This window comes from Euleptes europaea, chromosome 11 (genome assembly GCF_029931775.1).
Source record: "Euleptes europaea isolate rEulEur1 chromosome 11, rEulEur1.hap1, whole genome shotgun sequence".
In the NCBI taxonomy this organism is placed as follows: Eukaryota; Metazoa; Chordata; class Lepidosauria; order Squamata; family Sphaerodactylidae; genus Euleptes; species Euleptes europaea.
Window position 1 is genome coordinate 35000579 of NC_079322.1, and position 19582 is coordinate 35020160.

Sequence of the window (19582 nt, forward strand, 5' to 3'; positions counted from 1 at the left end):
TTTCTCCCTCTCTCTCTCTTTGTTATTTGTCTTTATTATTTTACCTTAAGGGTGGTAGGCACGTTGATTATGTTGTAGATCAAATTGTTGGAAAATTGATAGAAGTGGTGAAGAAGAAGAACAAAGCTGGTGTTTCAGTGAAACCATTCCAGGCAAGTTAATCCTCATATTTCAAAGAATTTCCAGAAACAAAGATCAATTAATTATTAGCATTGAATTTCTTTTTTAACCAGGTAAAGAATCACATATGGGTTTTTATCAATTGTCTCATTGAAAACCCAAGTTTTGATTCTCAAACGAAAGAAAACATGACACTTCAACCTAAAAGTTTTGGGTCCAAATGCCAGCTATCAGAGAAATTTTTCAAAGCAGTAAGTATTGCATATTGCTTTCTACTTATATAAAGAATGGGCCTGTTTGCATCTGAGAAAGATGACTGGTTCCAGTTGTTCCTTGTGGGAAGAATTCAGAATATTGCTGTAGGCAGCAAGTTTTCTACACTGTGAGATGTGCCTTGTGAGGTTCTACAAGATTCAGTCTTGTCCCCTGTGCTATTCAATTTCTGTGTGAAGCCCTTATGGGAAATCGCTTGTGATTTTTAATAGGGTGCCATCAATATGCTGACCACACTTAGCTTGGTTGCTGATTGAGCTAAGGTTTTTGTACTTTTAAAGTTATTGTTGATTCAAAACCTTTTAACCTACTGATGCCTCAATTAATGTAATTTTATTGATATCTATTTTTATTTTGGAATTTACCAGTAGCTGCTGCATTTCCCACCCTAGGCTTATACTCGAGTCAATACGTTTTCCCAGTTTTTTGTGGTAAAATTAGGTGCCTCGGCTTATATTCAGGTCGGCTTATACTCGAGTATATATTGGTACATGGTTCTTGTAATTCTAGTCTATATGATGATCTTAATTATTTTAACAAAACAAAAATATTAAAAGTGGGAAGAACAACTAAGGGTATTATTTTTTCTGATTCAGTAAATAGTTTACAGGGAAAAAGTGGATTCTGACTTTTATGTACATTATTTTACTTTATCAGGGTGAAATTTTATGTTTTAATATTCTCAAGTATGGTATGATCTTTGATATTTTTTCTTATAGGCTTCTAACTGTGGTATTGTAGAAAGCATCTTGAATTGGGTGAAATTCAAGGCACAGACTCAGTTGAACAAAAAATGTTCATCGGTGAAACACAGCAAAATCAAGGGAATTCCCAAACTTGATGATGCTAATGATGCTGGTAAGAGCTTGCTAGTTTCTATCCTGAACTGCCGTGCAGAGCAAATGCAGTTTATTTTTTCCATCCAGAAATAAATGTTCTGAAAATAAGTGTTTGCTAAAATCTGTAAATCTATAAATATTTATAGAGTAAAATTCCTGAAATGTGTTTTTCAAAATAGATATTTTTCAGGATAGATTCCCCCCCCCCAAATATTTTATTTGTGTTTCCTTGCAAGTTGCAAACAGCAGTGCAAAGGCAAACCTCTTTTCTGCATTATGGTTGCCAGTTATACTTCAATGCTAGACAAACCAGAGTAATTTTTGTTTATTTATAAATATAACTGATACTGAATATGTATTTTTGCCTTTTTGACTGAGTTGACTGTTTTTGTTTAAAATGGGCAAACTTCTTATATTATTAGATATAGTTATGATTGAAGATTGCTTTAATTTTATTTCTCTTTTCCTCTCCTTCCCCACCCCTTTTCAGGTGGAAAACATTCCTTGGATTGTACCTTGATTTTAACTGAGGGAGACTCGGCCAAATCCCTAGCTGTCTCTGGCTTAGGTGTCATTGGAAGAGACAGATATGGGGTTTTTCCGCTTAGGGGTAAAATGCTTAATGTTCGGGAAGCATCTCACAAACAGGTAAAGAAAATCAATGTTAAGGTTTAATGTTTAGATGGTAATATATATGCATTCTAAGCTGTTGCTTGTCTACATTTTATCCAGATCATGGAAAATGCAGAAATCAATAACATCATAAAAATAGTAGGTCTACAATACAAGAAAAGTTATGAAGATCCTGAGTCTCTGAAATCGCTAAGATATGGAAAGATTATGATCATGACAGATCAGGTCAGTGAAGATGTGAAATTCAAACACACACAAAATGTTTGTTTATTGGATTGTAATACCCTTTGACCTAACTCTGCAAGAAGAAACTGATTCAGCACAAAAAAGATCTCCTTTGGATATTGTGTTAGATTCACAATGGCCTCTGAAATTCTAGAACTAAATGTGGAAGTTTATTTGTTCAGATGATGCTCATATTGTTCTTATTCTTTAAACTGGTATGTCCTATGTTCTGGGTCGTTTATCAATTCAGTAATCACTTCCATTGGTTTCAGTGGAAAATACATTCCCACTTGTAATGTCTTACCTCAAATTAGGATGAAATTCTCAGGTGCTGTGCACCTCACCTATGGGAGCATCCTTCTCCTTGGCTATATAGGAGAAGGTGCCCCTTGTTCCGGGCGCAGTAAAAGGCACAACATATTTTCAGCCCTAATTGCCATCCAAATGGGATGAAATTCTGTAGCCCTCGCTGGTGTGATCCCATCTGCCAAAATGCATACAGAGAAAATAATGCATTCCTGATATTCCTGCCACATATTCTGTGGCAGAGTGAGCACATGGGGGCTTGGGGATATCTATCCTTTTGCACTACAAGGACTTGGGTTGGAGTACTAACCTTGCCCATCCACACAAACCATTTTAGCCAGTGTGGTATAGTGGGTAAGAGTGGCGGACTCTAATCTGGATAACCAGGTTTGATTCCCCACTCGTCTACATTAGCAGTGGATCTGGAGAATCAGTTTTTATTTCCCCACTCCTCTTCATGGGCTAATCACAGTTCTCTCAGAACCTTTTCAGCCCCACCTTACCTCACAAGGTGTCTGTTGTGGGGAGGGGAAGAGAAGGCAATTATAAGCTGCTTTGAGACTCCTTAAAGGTAGAGAAACAGGCTATAAAAACCGACTCTTCTTTCTGCCTCACATTATGGTTCTTTCAACTGTTACCAACCTAATTTCCCCCTACCCATTGAAGAGCCAATGGGTGGGGTGAGTTTGTCAATGCAGGATTCTGCATTTCTACCACAGAGTGAATGCAAACCTCTTTTCCCATAGGTGCCAGGCAGACTCCAGGCTTCCAGGGGGTATGGGTATATGAACGTAGGCTTAGGTGACACAACTCTTTTCTCTATCTCTTCTCCTGCATTTTGTTATTCTGCCCTAGAAATCAGGCATTGCATGTTCCCACTCCTACCATCAAGCTGATATCTGATAGATGGATTGGCTTAGGCAAGCTGTGCTTTGTGGTATATACAATGTGAATCCACACCAAATTAATAAGCCAGTAATGTAATGTGATGTGATTGGGAAAATACTGTGCACAAAAATGCCTATCATAGCTGAATGTTTGGCACAAACATTAATTTGTCTCTCACAGAGCTCCCCAGTTATTAAATTTAATGGAAGTATTATTAAATATATATAATATTGTTAATCAATGAAAGCATTATCCTGTAAATTTCCCACAAAATGCTGATGTATCTTTTGTGAGGACATTTAGCATTCACTGATGATTTTCTTTTCATATTCAGGATCAGGATGGATCCCATATTAAAGGCTTGCTGATCAATTTTATTCATCACAATTGGCCATCGCTTTTGAAGCATGGTTTTCTTGAGGAGTTCATTACTCCTATCGTAAAGGTGCGTTGCATGCCTGTAGGATGTTTTTCAGATATGCACTATGAACGTACTGTAGCTAATAAAGATCACTGGCAACAGCACATGCTTTGTTAGATTTTCTGGGTATACTTTTTCTAACTTCATTTCATATATATATCTTTCCTCATTCTATAAGGACTCTATTTCATTGCATATTGACTATATATATATATATATATATATATATATATATATATATATATATATATATATATATATATATATATATATATATATATATATATATAATGTATGTATGTATATGTATATGTATATGTATGTATGTATGTATGCGCCCGCGCGCACAATGAAACGGAGTCCTTATAGAATGAGGAAAGAACAGCCAAAACAAAGCAAGCAACCTATTGTGGCAAGTTGGTAGTCACAACACACCCGCTACCCACAAGGGGCCGCTTAGATGTACTCACTTCCTTTTGGGCCTCAGCTCAGAAGGGGAAGGGGCTCAAACAGCCATTTCTTTCTCCTTGTCAACACCCTTCAGGTCTCTGGAGGGACCACCTAAGTTGACATGCTTGAGTTTCTCAGCTGACCCTGATGAGGGTTTAAGTAGGCCCTTGCAGGCCTTGTAGCTCTGCTCCACCCTTCCCACAGAAGTATGGGCAGTCTTCTTTGCCCTTCCCCCATCCCTGAAAATTCTGCAGGCACACTTGTGGCTTCCTCAGCCCTACACATCTGGGATGGTTGCCAGGAAAATGTTTCTAATGTTGCTGCTGCGATGAGAAATTGGCTGCCTTCCCTTCCTTACACTGATTTGTCAGCAGTGTTGTGTGGGAACAGTACACCTCCAGCTGTGGGAGGTGGTTGATCAGGTGCCTCTCCTGCCTTGGCCCCACATTGAGCCCCTCTTCCTTCCTCAGGTGCAACCAGAAACTGGAATCCCAGATGTACATAGTTTAACAACAAAATTAAATATGAATTGGTTCTTGTAGGTTATCCGGGCTGTGTAACCGTGGTCTTGGAATTTATTAAAGGAGCCTTGGAATGACTCCTTTAATAAATGGCAAGAATACCTTTCCTATGGGAGACTGTTTTTCCTGAGTTTTCTGATTTTTGTTTGGTTTAATGGCCCTGCTGATTTCATTCTTGGAATAGCCGTTTGCTAGCAGTGCGTGATTTAGATGATTAGTTTCTTCCTTGAGAAACTGTGGTTCACAGATCCGTCTTGCACGGTCCATTAATTGCCATTTATTAAAGGAGTCACTGATAGGATGGAGAAACTTTTGAAAAAACATAACCTACAAACAGTGTTTAAACCCACCAAGAAAATACAACAAATGCTACGGTCAGCAAAAGACAAAAGAGACCCCCTCACCTCTGCAGGAGTATATCGTATACCTTGCAGCTGTGGAGAAGTTCACATCGGGACCACAAAACGCAGCATACAAACAAGGATAAAAGAACACGAAAGATACTGCAGACTTGGCCAACCTGAGAAATCAGCAGTGGCTGAACATGGACTGACACAAACAGGACACAGGGTCTTATTCCAAGACACTGAAAGACTGGACAATTCTACCAACTATTTTGTCAAATTGCACAGAGAAGCCATTGAAATTCATAAACATCAGCACAACTTTAACAGAAAAGAGGAGAGTTTAAGAATGAATAAGTCTTGGCTTCCTGTTCTGAAAACCTCCAGACTAACAAAGACAACATTCAACAATAGCCATGCAGATTAGTTTTGGATTACACACATTAACAGATCACTTCAGGATACAATGGTTCCATATTAACATACCATACCCTCATTAGCACATTATCTTGATACTTACAGGACAATGATTAGCACATTACTTTTGCAGGACAATACTCAGCTCAAACCCAACCCCTTTCTGACTATATATTACTCTTCCTACACCCTTGACACTGAGAGACACTGTCCTTCAGTGTTACTACTCTGAAGATGCCTGCCACAGTTGGTGGCGAAACGTCAGGAAAGAAAATTCCAAGACCACGGTTACACAGCCCGGATAACCTACAAGAACCAATGAACTCTGACCGTGAAAGCCTTCGACAATATTTTAAAGAAGAATGCTGAAAATGTAGCCACCAAAAGTATTTGAGAATATACATGTATATAACAATCTAGGAAACTTCATAAAACTTTATGTTGATTTTGTTTAACAGTATTAGAGCTTATGATGGGGTGTGTGTGCATAAATAGATTTATTGAGCAATATAGATATTCCTGTGTATGTGGCCATTTCTCCTTTGTGTGGAAAAAGATCACAACTTAAATAATCTATAATGGAAATAGTTTTCATTAAAAAAACACTAACTAGTATATCTCTATTTTAAGGTGAGCAAAAATAAGCAGGAACTTTCCTTCTATAGCATACCCGAGTTTGATGAGTGGAAAAAACATATGGAGAACTACAAAGCATGGAAGATAAAATACTACAAAGGTTTGTATTAGCAATCTTGTTCCCACCTCCCAAAACAACTGTATGACACTAAAACATTCAGGCTCAGACCAGTCATAGCAATCTCTGAACACTTATCTAGAAGTAATTCCCATTGAATAATGTTGGACCTAGGATTGTGCTAAAGTCCCTTTGAAAATGATGGAACAAATTAGGTATCAACTAAACTCACTTTTTCTTCAGTGGCACACTCATGGTGAACTTCTAACTTCATCAGGGCCTCTAATTGTTTTAAAAATAATGTGATTATTAACATGCCCTGACCTGGATGGCCCAGGCTAGCCTGATCTCGTCAGATCTCAGAAGCTAAGCAGGGTCAGCCCTGGTTAGTATTTGGATGGGAGACCACCAAGGAATACCAGGGTTGTTGCGCAGAGGAAGGCACTGGCAAACCACCTCTGTTAGTCTCTTACCATGAAAACCCTGTAAGGGGTCGCCATAAGTCGGCTGCGACTTGACGGCACTTTACACACACACAATTATTAACATAGAGTAAATTGTTTATGTTTCACCTCTAGGTTGCATTCAGTTGATTTTAAATCAGAAGAAAGATTACTTAAATAAATATTCTTTTTTTTTCTTTTTCACTGATGTAGGTTTGGGTACCAGTACTGCTAAAGAAGCGAAAGAGTATTTTGCAGATATGGAGAGACATCGAATATTATTTCGGTATGCTGGTCCAGAAGATGATGCTGCCATTACTTTGGTAACTATCCCCTTAGTTAATTTATCTCTATCAGCTAGCTCCATGTTTTTTCATACCTTATCAAGTGTTTCCTCAGATGCCTTCCCCCCTCCCCCAGAATAAAGCACTTTAACACAGAGTACAATCCTAAGAATGCTTTCCTGGGAGTAAGCACCATTGGATTGACCTGAGTAGACCTTTTTAGGATTGAACCGTTAAATTATTCCTACTGAAAAGAAGTTCCAATCCCTTGATAGTCTTTGTTGCCCATTTCATTAGCCCTTCTGGTCTAACTTGCCTATTTTGAACAATCTGTGATTAGGCTCTCCTCTCCATTTAAAAATAATAATAATTAAAAGCAGCCATGGGAGGGTTTGATGTGAACTGGATCTGGAAGATGGAAGCTTATTCCTTTACCCCATGCCATTTCTAAATGTCAGTTGTCTCCCCAGAATTGTAGTTCGTCCTTTGAAGGGAGAATACTTGTACTCATATGGTACTTATGTTTTACCCCCTGAAGGACAAATAACAGCTTTGAGTTGGCAGTTGAGATGGAAAGAAAGAAATGGATGGGGGTGGAGATTAAGGCCCTTCTACTGTGTTTTGGCCTTGATCTGAATCAGGCCCATCTGTGGCTGCTTTTAGCCTTTAAGTGTCTGGGAGATCCTGATTGTAGCATTCTAGATCACAAGTTTTGCCTTTGTATGTGAAGTTGGTGTTGTTTTTGTCCCAGTGTGCTTCACTGGTATTCTGTGGCAGCAGCCATATATATCAACATTTGAATTTTATCTATTTGTAAACTGGGGTGTCCGCATCTAAATTGGGAGGAAGGCAGTGTAGGAATGTATCTTTACTCAGGATCCTTTACCCTTATGCAAATTAATAGTGGGTGTCAGAGGACCTCCCTGGCTACCTATAAAACTGTCCCAAGAGAGGGTTGTGCTTTTGTGCACAGAAGAGTAGAGAAATTGCTTTGCTAACCCAAACACTTTGACTCTGGAGAAGAGAACTTAGCCTACGGCTCTGGCTTCCCTAGACTTCTCCCTTCCCACAGTTCTTCTCATCTGCTGGTTCCTAGTAAAATATTAATTTCAGAAATAGAAATAAATTGTCTAATTTACTTTTTCTTAGTAGGGATAGCCAATGGCTAATAGCTACTATAATTTACAAATATAGTTATAGTTGCTTGAAAAATCTTCTGCTGAGAAGCTTTTCTATAGGTTTATCTCTTGCATGTTTATCTGTTTATCTTCAGGGTGACAAACAAAACTCATAACATTGTGAAACAAAAGGCAGATCAATTAAAACATAAACAATATTAAATATAATAAAATGTACAATGCTATATATTAAATATACCCTTCAGTTTTGCAGAAAAAATAGCATTCAACGTGTCTTATATTAATGTTGTCATTTATGACTTGGTTTTATATGACAGGTTGTAATAGCCTTCGGATGCAAACAATAAACTTTATTGTATCATATCATATAAATATTAAAAATAGTAGCAGCCAATCAGTCAGTATATGTTAATAGATATTGGTTTTCAGGGTTCTAGTTAATGTGCATGTTTGCTAGTTGTAATGTGTCTGCTAAACCTATATGAAATCTTTTAGGCCTTCAGTAAGAAAAAAGTTGATGATAGAAAAGAGTGGTTGACAAATTTCATGGAAGACAGAAGACAACGTCGGTTGCATGGATTACCGGAGGTATCTTTTCAAGTATTAAGAGGGAAAGTTATTTTCGGTATTAAGAGGGAAATGTTTGTTGGCATTGAAAGTAATAACAACTTTTATTTATTTTTAGCAATTTCTGTATGGCACAGCAACAAAGCATCTAACTTACAATGATTTCATCAACAAGGAGTTGATTCTTTTCTCAAACTCGGATAATGAGCGATCCATTCCATCTCTTGTTGATGGTCAGTAGGATTTTATGGAGACCTATATCTTTTTGATGTCACTTTGTAGATATAATTGTTTTGAAAAGTAAGAGTCCCCTGGTTACTCAAATTTGTTGTTGTCATCATTAATCTCCCTAGATGGATATAAGACATTACTATCCCACTCTTTTAAATGGTTATTTGTTTATTTCAATTAAAATATTTACGTACCACCTTTGACGTTTTGGCTTAAGGTGGCTTACAGTTTGCGTCATTAAAACCGTAAACATTAATAAAAACAGTCCATGGAAAACCCCGTGTCAGCTTCTGTTGCCTTGTGTTCTCATTGGGCCAAAACAGACACATGAACTGGATCTTAAAATTGTAATTTAAATCAGAGTTTCTCAAAATGTGGGTTTAGACCCAGAAGTGGATCAGGACACTCCTGTGGGTAGATCACAAGGTCAGGGAGGAGGAGAAAGAGGAAGATAGTCCCAGTTAGCACCAACTACAGTTTGCTTGAATAATGCAAATTATAGTTATTTTTAAGTGAGGGTGGGGAGAAGACACTTTTTTATAATTGTGTTTAGAAAGATACTGGCCCAGCTAAGAATAAGATTTTGAAAAATACTTTAAAATAATTTTATTCCTCAACACAGGTTTTAAACCTGGGCAACGCAAGGTTTTGTTTACTTGCTGTAAGAGAAATGATAAACGTGAAGTTAAAGTTGCTCAGCTGGCTGGTTCTGTGGCTGAGATGTCAGCCTACCACCATGGGGAGGTGAGTATGAATAAAGGAACCTGTGCATGTGTGCTTTTTGTCTTTGAGTCTGCGGTTAGTTTGGGATAACTGAGCAGGACCAAGTTTGGAAAGTAACCCTTTCTTTTGTCTGTGGCAGTGATTTCAAGAATGGATGGATGGGTAGACAATGGCTTAGATCCCTAAGAGTTTTTCCATGGGCAGAAGGATTTCTACGTATGGAGTGCAACTTTCTTGCCTCCCCTCTCCCATGGCAGCCTGAGATGTCCCCCAGATTCTGTTTCTGGTGAACCCTTGTTCCCCAGGAACAAGATTTTGGGGGGCATTTCAGGCTGCTATGGGAGGGAATAGGTGAGAAAGTTGCACTCTGTGAGCAGAAATCCTTCTGCCCATGGAAAAACTCTGGGGTACTGTAAGTCTATAGGTGGAAGAACCCTGCCCCTTCTTTCCATCTTGATCATCATGGGGGTTATTGCTCTTACAGCAGATGAAGCAGGTGTCAGGCCAGCCTCTTCACTTGCAAATGAAGATGGGCTATGATGGTGAGGGTGGCTGTGTTTGGGGGATGACTGGTAGTCTTCATCCTTCTAGTCCACCCTCCAACTTAATAGGCGCTTAAGTAGCTATCTGCATCTCACTGTATAGCAGGTGATAAGTAGGATTACTTGGAAACAAATACGTTGTGGTTGTAACTTGTTTGGAAAGGATATAGTTTTGCACACCATTGTGACAATGTTTGATGGTTTTTCTTCTAGCAAGCTTTAATGATGACCATTGTCAACTTGGCTCAGAACTTCGTTGGAAGTAACAATGTCAGTTTGTTACAGCCTATTGGTCAGTTTGGTACTAGGCTTCATGGTGGCAAGGATGCTGCAAGTCCTCGTTATATTTTCACAATGCTGAGGTAAAGTTTGTTCAAAACAAGGTCGAAACTAGTTTTATAACAGTTGTAGAGAATTGGCAAGTATATATTTGTGTCTGAAGGATATAGTAGAGATAATTAAATTGATATTTCAGGCCATTTGTAAACATTTATGGAGCACAATTAAAACTTTTTTGTGGAGATGAGTCACTGGAAAAGACAATAATGCTAGGAAAAGTGAAAGGCAGCAGGAAAAAAGGAAGACTGAACATGAGATGGATTGACTCAATCAAGGAAGCCACAGCTCTCAGTTTGCAAGACCCGAGCAAAGCTGTTAACGATAGGATGTTTTGGAGGTCATTAATTCGTAGGGTCACCATAAGTTGGAAGCTTCTTTTGAGTAGGAGCAAAACAAAACATGCAGTGTGAATTCTATGTGCACATTTCAAACCTACATACAGGAAATCATAGCTACCTGTGACTTAAAAATTGCATTTCCAAATGCTACATTTGGTTTGAGACAAAGTCCTTCCATATAAGAGTTCTGCTCATATGTATTCCTCATATGTATGAATTGTATTTGAACTCTTCTGTTCTCTTGTTCCTATAGCAGAAACAACAGAATTCAAGAATAAGTGGCATTGCTTTCATTTGTATGTTACAGAAGGAAATATTTCCACTAAGGACCAAGCTAGATGATGCCATGTTCCTGAGTCCTTCTCAGGAATGTGGCACTGTTTTAGAGCTTGGCTTTTAACTTTTCAGAATGGCTCTTGAAAATGATGCCGGGGGACGGGAGTCCTTTGGGTCGCTGTGGCATTTTGAAAAGTTTAAAACCAAGCTTGAAAATGGTGCTGTGCCTCTGTGGTGGACTTGGGGATGCAGCATTCTCTAGTTTGGCCCTAATTCCTATTCCAAAGTTTTCTGTAGGGTTAAGTCACAACTACTTTTTTTGCTGAATTATTCCCATTGTTAGACAAGCATGTACATTATTCCACATCTACAGTAGTACTTTTTGGTAACTGCCCTTTACATCTATGAGTCCTGGTGATGTAATAAATTATGGCTTGTAAAGCCAGATACTGGTTCATAGTTCCTTATTTTCCAGAAAGAGGCTTTCAGTTAAAGAAAAATAGTAAAATGCTTGGAAATTAGAATCAGAGTGCAATTGCTTGAACTCCAGTATGAGGAGGAGTCCCTAAAACTATCATATTTAGAATAAGGAATACTTTTTCATGTATTATACAGTCATAAGGTCTCTGCAAAATTTGTCAGGCAGTAGAAAGAGGGGTAATGAGCTTCTTAATCAAAATAGCACTCTCAGTGCTGATAGTGTTTTACTAAAACTGCCACCCATTTGCTAAAGCAAGTGGTATGGTAGTATGTATTAAGACAATAAATGGATGCAAATTGTCAGTTAAGTCCACTCAAGTCTCATGGATTACAGTGAGACATACACTCTCCTTGTCTGTGTACTGGACTGCAGCCCAAGGCCTGATCACGATGCTTCCTGTTCAGTGCATTCCTATTTATTCCTATTGCAAGTGCATATCTCGTTCCTGTTGCAAGTACATATCTCTCCTACTATGGCACTGAACAGAAAGCTTGTTCTCTGGGAAAGCCGTGTTCATATTAGAACACTTGTGACATCCTTCGTCAGTACTGTCAGTTTAAGAAGGATGAAAAACTGTGTGTCCTACTCTTTATAATATAACAATCTGAAACTTAACTGACCTAAAAAGGAATTTGTTTTTCTTTTCTTTAAAGTCCTTTGGCAAGGCTGCTTTTTCCAGCAGTGGATGATAATCTGCTTAAGTTCCTTTTTGATGATAACCAGCGTGTGGAGCCTGAATGGTACATTCCCATCATTCCCATGGTCTTAATAAATGGTGCTGAGGGCATCGGTACAGGATGGGCATGTAAAATTCCAAACTATGACACCAGGGAGATTGTGAACAATGTCAGACGAATGTTGGATGGATTGGATCCTTATCCTATGGTAATACAACTTCAGGATAATATAACTGATTCATACATTGAAGTAAATTATAATTTTTCATTTGTAAAAAAGCAAAGATGTTCTTTATGGGGTTTTTCTCTATACAAAAGAAACATAACATTTTGTGATCATGGATTTGTGATCATAGGCAATACATTAATATGTTAAAATGGTTCTTAAAGGTTTTGTTTCAGGTGTGCTTTCCTATAAAAAAGCAAACTGTTTGAAGGATATGTCCCGCCCCCCAATTTATACAAAATGTAGCATATTTATGGCTTAACCATGGCTTAACCATTTTCTCAAAAAAAAATTCTAGTTGTCCAGGATAAGTGATCTGTTCATATATGGATGCTGGCAACTTCTCACTAGATACTTTTGATTTTGCTGGCTTGATTGGTTTCATATATAGAAGAGCTTTCTAGGGTGTCTCAGATCTAGAGTAATAAGGACATACATTCATGTAAGAATTCCCTGCACTTAGGGACAGTTGTAGCTGCTTGACCTTCATACCATAAGGATGGAAGTGTTCTGTGAAATCAGTAGCATTCCCTCAGCTCTGTGATGGTCCTGTTTTTGAAGGTTTTAACAACTGAAAAGAATAAGCATATCCGATTCACTTACAATACTTAGGCCTTATAAGCTCATTGACTTCACTGGACTTGGAAGAGTGTAACTCTTCTTAGAACTCTTAGAATTCAGCTTTTAATACAGTTTTTAGATTACTCTGTGAAAAAGTTCCTTCTCCTGTTGTAATAGTCAACATCACAGAATGCAGAAGAGTACATCAATCAATCATTGTAATAGTAGCAGTATTATTAATGATTAATGTGTCAAATTTTCTGTGTCTGTAGCTTCCGAACTACAAAAACTTTAAAGGAGCTATCCAGGAACTTGGTCAAAACCAATACGTAGTCAGTGGAGAAATATTTGTGATTGACAGGAACACAGTGGAAATTACAGAGCTTCCAGTTAGGACATGGACCCAGGTAAAATATTGTCAAAGGCTTTCATGGTCAGAGTTCATTGGTTCTTGTAGGTTATCCGGGCTGTGTGACCGTGGTCTTGGTATTTTCTTTCCTGATGTTTCGCCAGCAGCTGTGGCAGGCATCTTCAGAGGAGTAACACTGCAGGACAGTGTCTCTCAGTGTCACGTGTGTAGGAAGAGTAATATATACTCAGAAAGGGGTTGATTCAGCTCAACCCCCAACCCCTTTCTTTGTATATATTACTCTTCCTACACACTTGACACTGAGAGACACTGTCCTTCAGTGTTACTCCTCTGAAGATGCCTGCCACAGCTGCTGGCGAAACGTCAGGAAAGAAAATACCAAGACCACGGTCACACAGCCCGGATAACCTACAAGAACCAGGTAAAATACTTTTTAAATGGTTTTAGATTTCGATTATTTGTGCTGTTCTCTTTTAAAGAACTGATTTTGTACTTTCTAATGTATTTTTAGGTTTACAAAGAACAGGTGTTAGAACCGATGCTGAATGGGACCGATAAAACACCGGCATTAATTTCAGATTACAAAGAATATCATACTGATACTACTGTGAAATTTGTTGTGAAAATGACAGAAGAAAAGCTTGCTCAGGCAGAAGCTGCTGGACTTCACAAAGTCTTTAAGCTTCAAACAAGTCTAACTTGTAATTCTATGGTAACTTTTCTATATGTTTGACTACCAAACTAATAACACTTAACCATTTTCTGTTGCCACTAAGGTAATAACTTTCTGGATAGCACACGAGTAAATATGTATCCATAAAAAAGAAATAGTGGGTTATCTAATTTACATAAAGAAGAAAACTTTTATTTCAGAATTTTATTAGTGAAATCTGGGGGAGGCTAAACAATATTTTACCCATTAATTTCTGCTTATGTGATTTGTGGGCATTAAACATTTTGTATAACCCAGAGAGTGCCTCTGCAAGTATCCTAGAATAAAAACGTCTTGCCTCTGGGTTTGTCTGCATATTCAAGAGTTAAATCAGGCCGAAGTAACTGAGAATTCCAAACTCCTCATAAAATCAGGGACTCTCATTTTCCTCTTTCATTTCTGATCATGTAGCAGAACCTTTGCTATGCAGAGGTTTATCTCAGGATGGTTTGTAGAACTACAGGAAGAGTATAAAGAAACATTAGAAATACAGCAGCCCATGAGATAGCTTGAAAATGGTGGCAGTGAAATACTATGAAATGTACCATTTCAATTTTTAAAATTTTTGTTAATATTAATCAAGGGCTTCAGAAATGAAGGCAAATTATAGTGTTGACCTTTTGGCGATTGTGCTAGGAGTGATGTTTTATGGCCAGCCTTGAGCTATGAAATGTAAATGCATCAATAAAAATTAGGTTCTAGCAAATCACTGATGAAGCAATGTGTTCAAAATGCTTCAAATATCATACTGCACTTCCCCCCCCACCATCCTATCTGTAGAGATTGCAGTTGAACATGCATCAACTCTTGTTCCTCATGAGAAATAATGTGTTGAATTGTATTGTGTTTTAAATCTTTCCTGGTTTGCTGGAAAAAGGAATCGGGGATCAGTGTGGGGTTTGTGCTTGAAACACAGACGGTTGTCCTGAATATGCAAACTAACTTTCATTCTGAACTTCATCTTCAAGGAAGAAGATTGCATTGCATTTTGCATTTTCTTGAAAACTAGTGTGGGGGTTAAGCCTGTGTTTTAGTCTGAAATGTTACATAACATAAGAACATAAGAAAGGCCTTGCTAGATTGAATTGTGCTCTGAACATATGTGCCATATTTCGTTATACTTCACTACTCAATGGAGTTATTATGTTACAAATAAATATATGAGTGAATTGAATGTTAAATAGAGATCCAAATTTGGCAGAAAGTATGACGATCAAAATTTAAAAACAGTTAAAAATATTTCTCAGAAAAGGTATAGAATTTTAGCTCTGAATTGAGAGCATTTTAAAAGGTTTGCATTTGTTTTCATGTAGTGTTGCCTGTGTGGTTTATACAAATATCCATGCTTCTTGAAGTTATTTAACCCCGTGTAATATTTGGAAGTCTTTTAATCGAGTTTTATATTTGTACAGGTGCTATTTGATCATATGGGGTGTCTGAAGAAGTATGAAACAGTGCAAGACATTCTGAAGGAATTCTTCGATTTACGATTAAATTATTATGGCTTGCGCAAGGAATGGCTTGTAGGAATGTTAGGGGCAGAATCTACTAAGCTGAACAATCAAGCTCGTTTTATTTTAGAGAAAATACAGGGGAAAATTTCGATAGGTAAGAAAAAATTAACACATTCCTTTGAATAGATAACTGTAGATTTAAGATTTAAGTGAAGGAAAGTGTAAATAGAAATATTTTTTCATCCTCTTTTTTTTTATTTCACATAGAGAATAAATCAAAAAGAGATTTGATTCAGATGTTAGTCCAGAGAGGCTATGAATCTGATCCTGTGAAAGCCTGGAAGGAAGCACAAGAAAAGGTAACCACACAGGAAATAGGAAAGATTCTTGAAGTAAAAGGGTTTAAGTTAACATAAATAGAAAGATTAACTAATACCCTGATCTAACTTTATTGCTGCAGAAGTTGCTTCCAACGAAGTTTAAGATTGTATCTTAACAGTGCAATCCTAATCAGAGTTATATTTTGATGGATTTTAGATGTGAACCATCAGAAAAGCAGGGTGTAAATACAGTAAAAATATTTAACACTTAGATGTTGGGTTTTCACCTTTGTCTCATATTTAATGGGAAAAATTCTGTCATGAGTATGCTTGGAATTGAATTAGAGTCATGAAAGAGTAGCTGTAGATTGCTGTCAAATTTATATTTTTGGATATAATGTTCACATAAGATCAGACCAGTGATCTCTTACGGCTTACTGCTATCACTGCATCCTCTGACAATGAATCCCCCTAGGTGTGCTGATAATGAAATCTCCAGTAGTGCCATGGGGGAGGAATACTGTTTTTTGGGAAAGTGCTTTTACTTGGTCACAGAAAGGGTCAGTTTGTGAATGACGGCAAGGGAAGTGGTTCCCCAAGGTTCCCAGGCTGGACTTGTGTCTTTAGATTCAATAGAGCCATGGAATTTACAGAGATTTTTTCCCCTCCCCCCCCCCTCGTTATGGTCATGGGTTAGTAGGGTTAAGCTTTTGTGATAGGCCTCACAAACTGATAGGAAGTTTATTTTCTTGTTTTTAAACTTTCTTTCATCCAGTCCTCTCTCAAGGGTTGTCAGTGCTTCCAGATCTGCTGCCAGTACAGACGTATTGATCTGAGCTTCCTTGCCTATGAAGGAACACACAGCTTGCACTCCTTGGCCCTGGGGAGGAAGAAATAATGTAATTATGCACAGTGGCTCATCATTCATACTGTTAGGTGATAGTGCTGTGGAATTCAGCATTATGATTGCTTTTGTGGCCATCTGGCTACCAGGGGACTATAGTTGTCCCAGCTGTGGAGAATGAGTACTTGACCCAAGGAATGTCTTGGGGGATCAAGCCCATCTGGAATTTCTGTTATCAGTTTGAAAGCTAATTCAGAAGCATGTTCAGCACTATGTTCTTTTTGGAAGCTGTGAGTAATTTTGAATTCCCTAAGGACCCTTTGGGTATTGGAAAAACGTCTTTACTAAAATCAAACTAGAAAGACTCATAGGGGAGCCTACCCTACTGAGAGAATGGAAAGATCTGAGTGGCAAAACCACATTTGACTAAGAGGGCAGAAGATGCAGTCTTCAGCTAGAATACCTTTCTGCCTCCTTAGAAAAATCTGAGGCTCCATCCAATCATGATGAAGGGGAGCTCTGATGGCTTGATGCCAAGATTTAGTTCTGTGGATGAGATTCTGTGGCGAACTGCTCACTTATCTTCAAACCCAAATTGCCGGTACCTTCATTTCTAGTGATATATTAAACCTAAGGAAAGCCTTCTTCAGGTGGCTTGTGCCCAAACAGTTGGCCACAGCTCCCCCCACAAGAGATCCATGGTATGCTGTAATTATGATAGAAGTCCACCTGTTTGGATGAAGAATCCTGTCTTCAGGATTGCACAATGTCAGAGACTTGGTCTAGCTCCAGACCAAGGAAATTTATCACCTGACTGAAACGGAGAGGGAATGGAGCTGCCTTATTGTGAGTCGGACTGCTGGTTTTTATCAAGGTCAGGACTGTCTGCTGTGACTGCCAGTGGTTCTCCAGGGTCTCAGCAGGGTCTCTTTCACATAATCTACAACCTGGGACTTCCTGCATGCAAAGCAGATGCTCAAGCAGTGAGTCAGAGCCCCTAAACTTTGTTTAACTTTATATTTTGAGATCCTGACATCGGTTTGTTATATGAAGAGTATAGGGGCACTATTCGTTATGTTCACAAAGTCCTTTAAAGCTGGAAGGTCTTCCTGGCAGTGATCCAGGCTCAGTTTGTTAGTTATGGAGATGCTTTTCCCTTTGGGTGTTGCTTGCAAACTGACCCTCACTGTGACCAAGAGGAGGCACCTCCTCAAAAGTCAAGGTTACTCTACCAAAATACGCCTGAATATGTGAATTAATAGGTAAGAAAAAATACCCTCTTCTAAATATGAAAAATTGCAGTATCTTTTTATATGGCAATAATTAGAAAGTGTGCTACTTGTGGGGATTTTTTCATTCATGGCAGTGTTATGGAAAACCCCATTATAGGTATAGAGTCGATGATGATAATGAAGATAGAACTCACGTGTTTGCAATTGTCTAACGTACAAGTAATTGATAATATAATGTTATATATTTGAAATACATTATGTGTAATGGCATAACTGATTTGCTTTTGTTGTAGGCTGCAGAAGAGGAAGAAATACAGAATATGAATGATGACAGTTCCTCCTTTTCAGGATCTACCTCAGGCCCAGATTTCAACTATATTTTAAACATGTCTCTGTGGTGTCTCACTAAGGAAAAAGTCGATGATATAATTAAACAGCGAGATGCAAAAGTGCGTATTTTTCAGAGTTTCTACTTTGAAATTAAGAAGTTGTCTGTATTAGATGAGGTTGCTTCGAATTAAAAACGATATTACAAGATGTTGCAATGTACATGTTAGAGTTCATTATTTTTCTTACTGGATTTTAGAATTTGCTTTCACTGTTGGTCAAGTTCCCTGACCTGGATGGCCCAGGCTAGCCTGATCTTGTCAGATCTCAGAAGCTAAGCAAGGTCAGCCCTGGTTAGCATTCGGATGGGAGACCACCAAGGAATATCAGGGTCAGGCAATGGCAAACCACCTTTGAGCAACTCTTGCCATGAAAACCCTACAGGGTCACCATAAGTTGGCTGCAACTTGCCAGGGAAAAATAAAATAAAAATGATCAAATGTATGTACAAAAACAATAAATTGTATAAGTCTTTGGCATGGTTTACCATCTTTGCAGTGGATTCCCTACTGTGTTTTGATAATATTAGATAGTGTTAATGATGTGTTTGTTAATTATAATGATCTTACAGTCACGTGTATCCTTTTCTTTTTTTAGGGAAAGGAACTCAATGACCTCAAGAGGAAGTCACCTTCAGATCTGTGGAAAGAGGACTTAGCAGCTTTCGTAGAAGAGCTTGATGTACGCTAGCATAATATTTATCTAGTATTCATAAATAATGCCTTAGCCTGAACGATTCTTAATAACTATTCATTTTCACATGACGAAACTGTCTTGAAAATGATATCTGATGCTTTGTCTTCTTAGATTTGTGTTGTCTTGTTGCCATAAATGAAAGGTCAGACCAGAATGAGCCAGAAGTTTCACAAATGTCTGGTATTTTTTCCTTAGTTAGGTATGTTTGAGTTCTCAGTTTCAGTGGCTACTAAGTTTGGGTATGAATCAGCAACCTGCTGCACAGCATGTGGATGACAGCATTTCTTTTCTTCTTAAAAGCACTTGACCAGTTCTCTTCATTTTAGGACATGGGTTGGGGTTGGGAATTATAGTACATAGACCCCTGCAAAGACTGAGAGGTCCATCCTCCAACCCAGAAGTCATGCATATGTAACAAGGCACAGTCTGATGGGATAATGCAGACTGAACACAGCTGAGTATTTACACTTCTTATTCAGCAGGATGACAAAATTCCAATGTCTTTTGAATGGAAAGCTTTTTCAAGCAATAGTTTAATAAGTTCTATAGATATTCACAGAGGAGCTGGTAGAAAGCATGTGGCAACACTTGCACTGTTTCAGATATTGA

The 19582-nt window shown here is 38.2% G+C and overlaps 1 protein-coding gene across 1 annotated transcript in view; it reads left to right on the forward strand.

Annotated features, from left to right (window-relative positions):
- The window catches only part of TOP2B (DNA topoisomerase II beta), a 51042-nt gene that overhangs the window by 20775 nt on the left and 10685 nt on the right, over positions 1-19582 (forward strand). Inside the window, exons 9-27 of the mRNA XM_056857880.1 lie at positions 51-152; positions 234-371; positions 1113-1251; positions 1723-1880; positions 1965-2090; positions 3619-3729; positions 6068-6173; positions 6788-6897; positions 8493-8585; positions 8683-8797; positions 9418-9539; positions 10274-10422; positions 12148-12379; positions 13231-13365; positions 13840-14040; positions 15453-15648; positions 15762-15853; positions 18184-18339; positions 18875-18958. Coding sequence (XP_056713858.1) covers positions 51-152; positions 234-371; positions 1113-1251; positions 1723-1880; positions 1965-2090; positions 3619-3729; positions 6068-6173; positions 6788-6897; positions 8493-8585; positions 8683-8797; positions 9418-9539; positions 10274-10422; positions 12148-12379; positions 13231-13365; positions 13840-14040; positions 15453-15648; positions 15762-15853; positions 18184-18339; positions 18875-18958 — 2565 coding nt within the window. The remainder of the gene's footprint in view (positions 1-50; positions 153-233; positions 372-1112; positions 1252-1722; positions 1881-1964; positions 2091-3618; positions 3730-6067; positions 6174-6787; positions 6898-8492; positions 8586-8682; positions 8798-9417; positions 9540-10273; positions 10423-12147; positions 12380-13230; positions 13366-13839; positions 14041-15452; positions 15649-15761; positions 15854-18183; positions 18340-18874; positions 18959-19582) is intronic.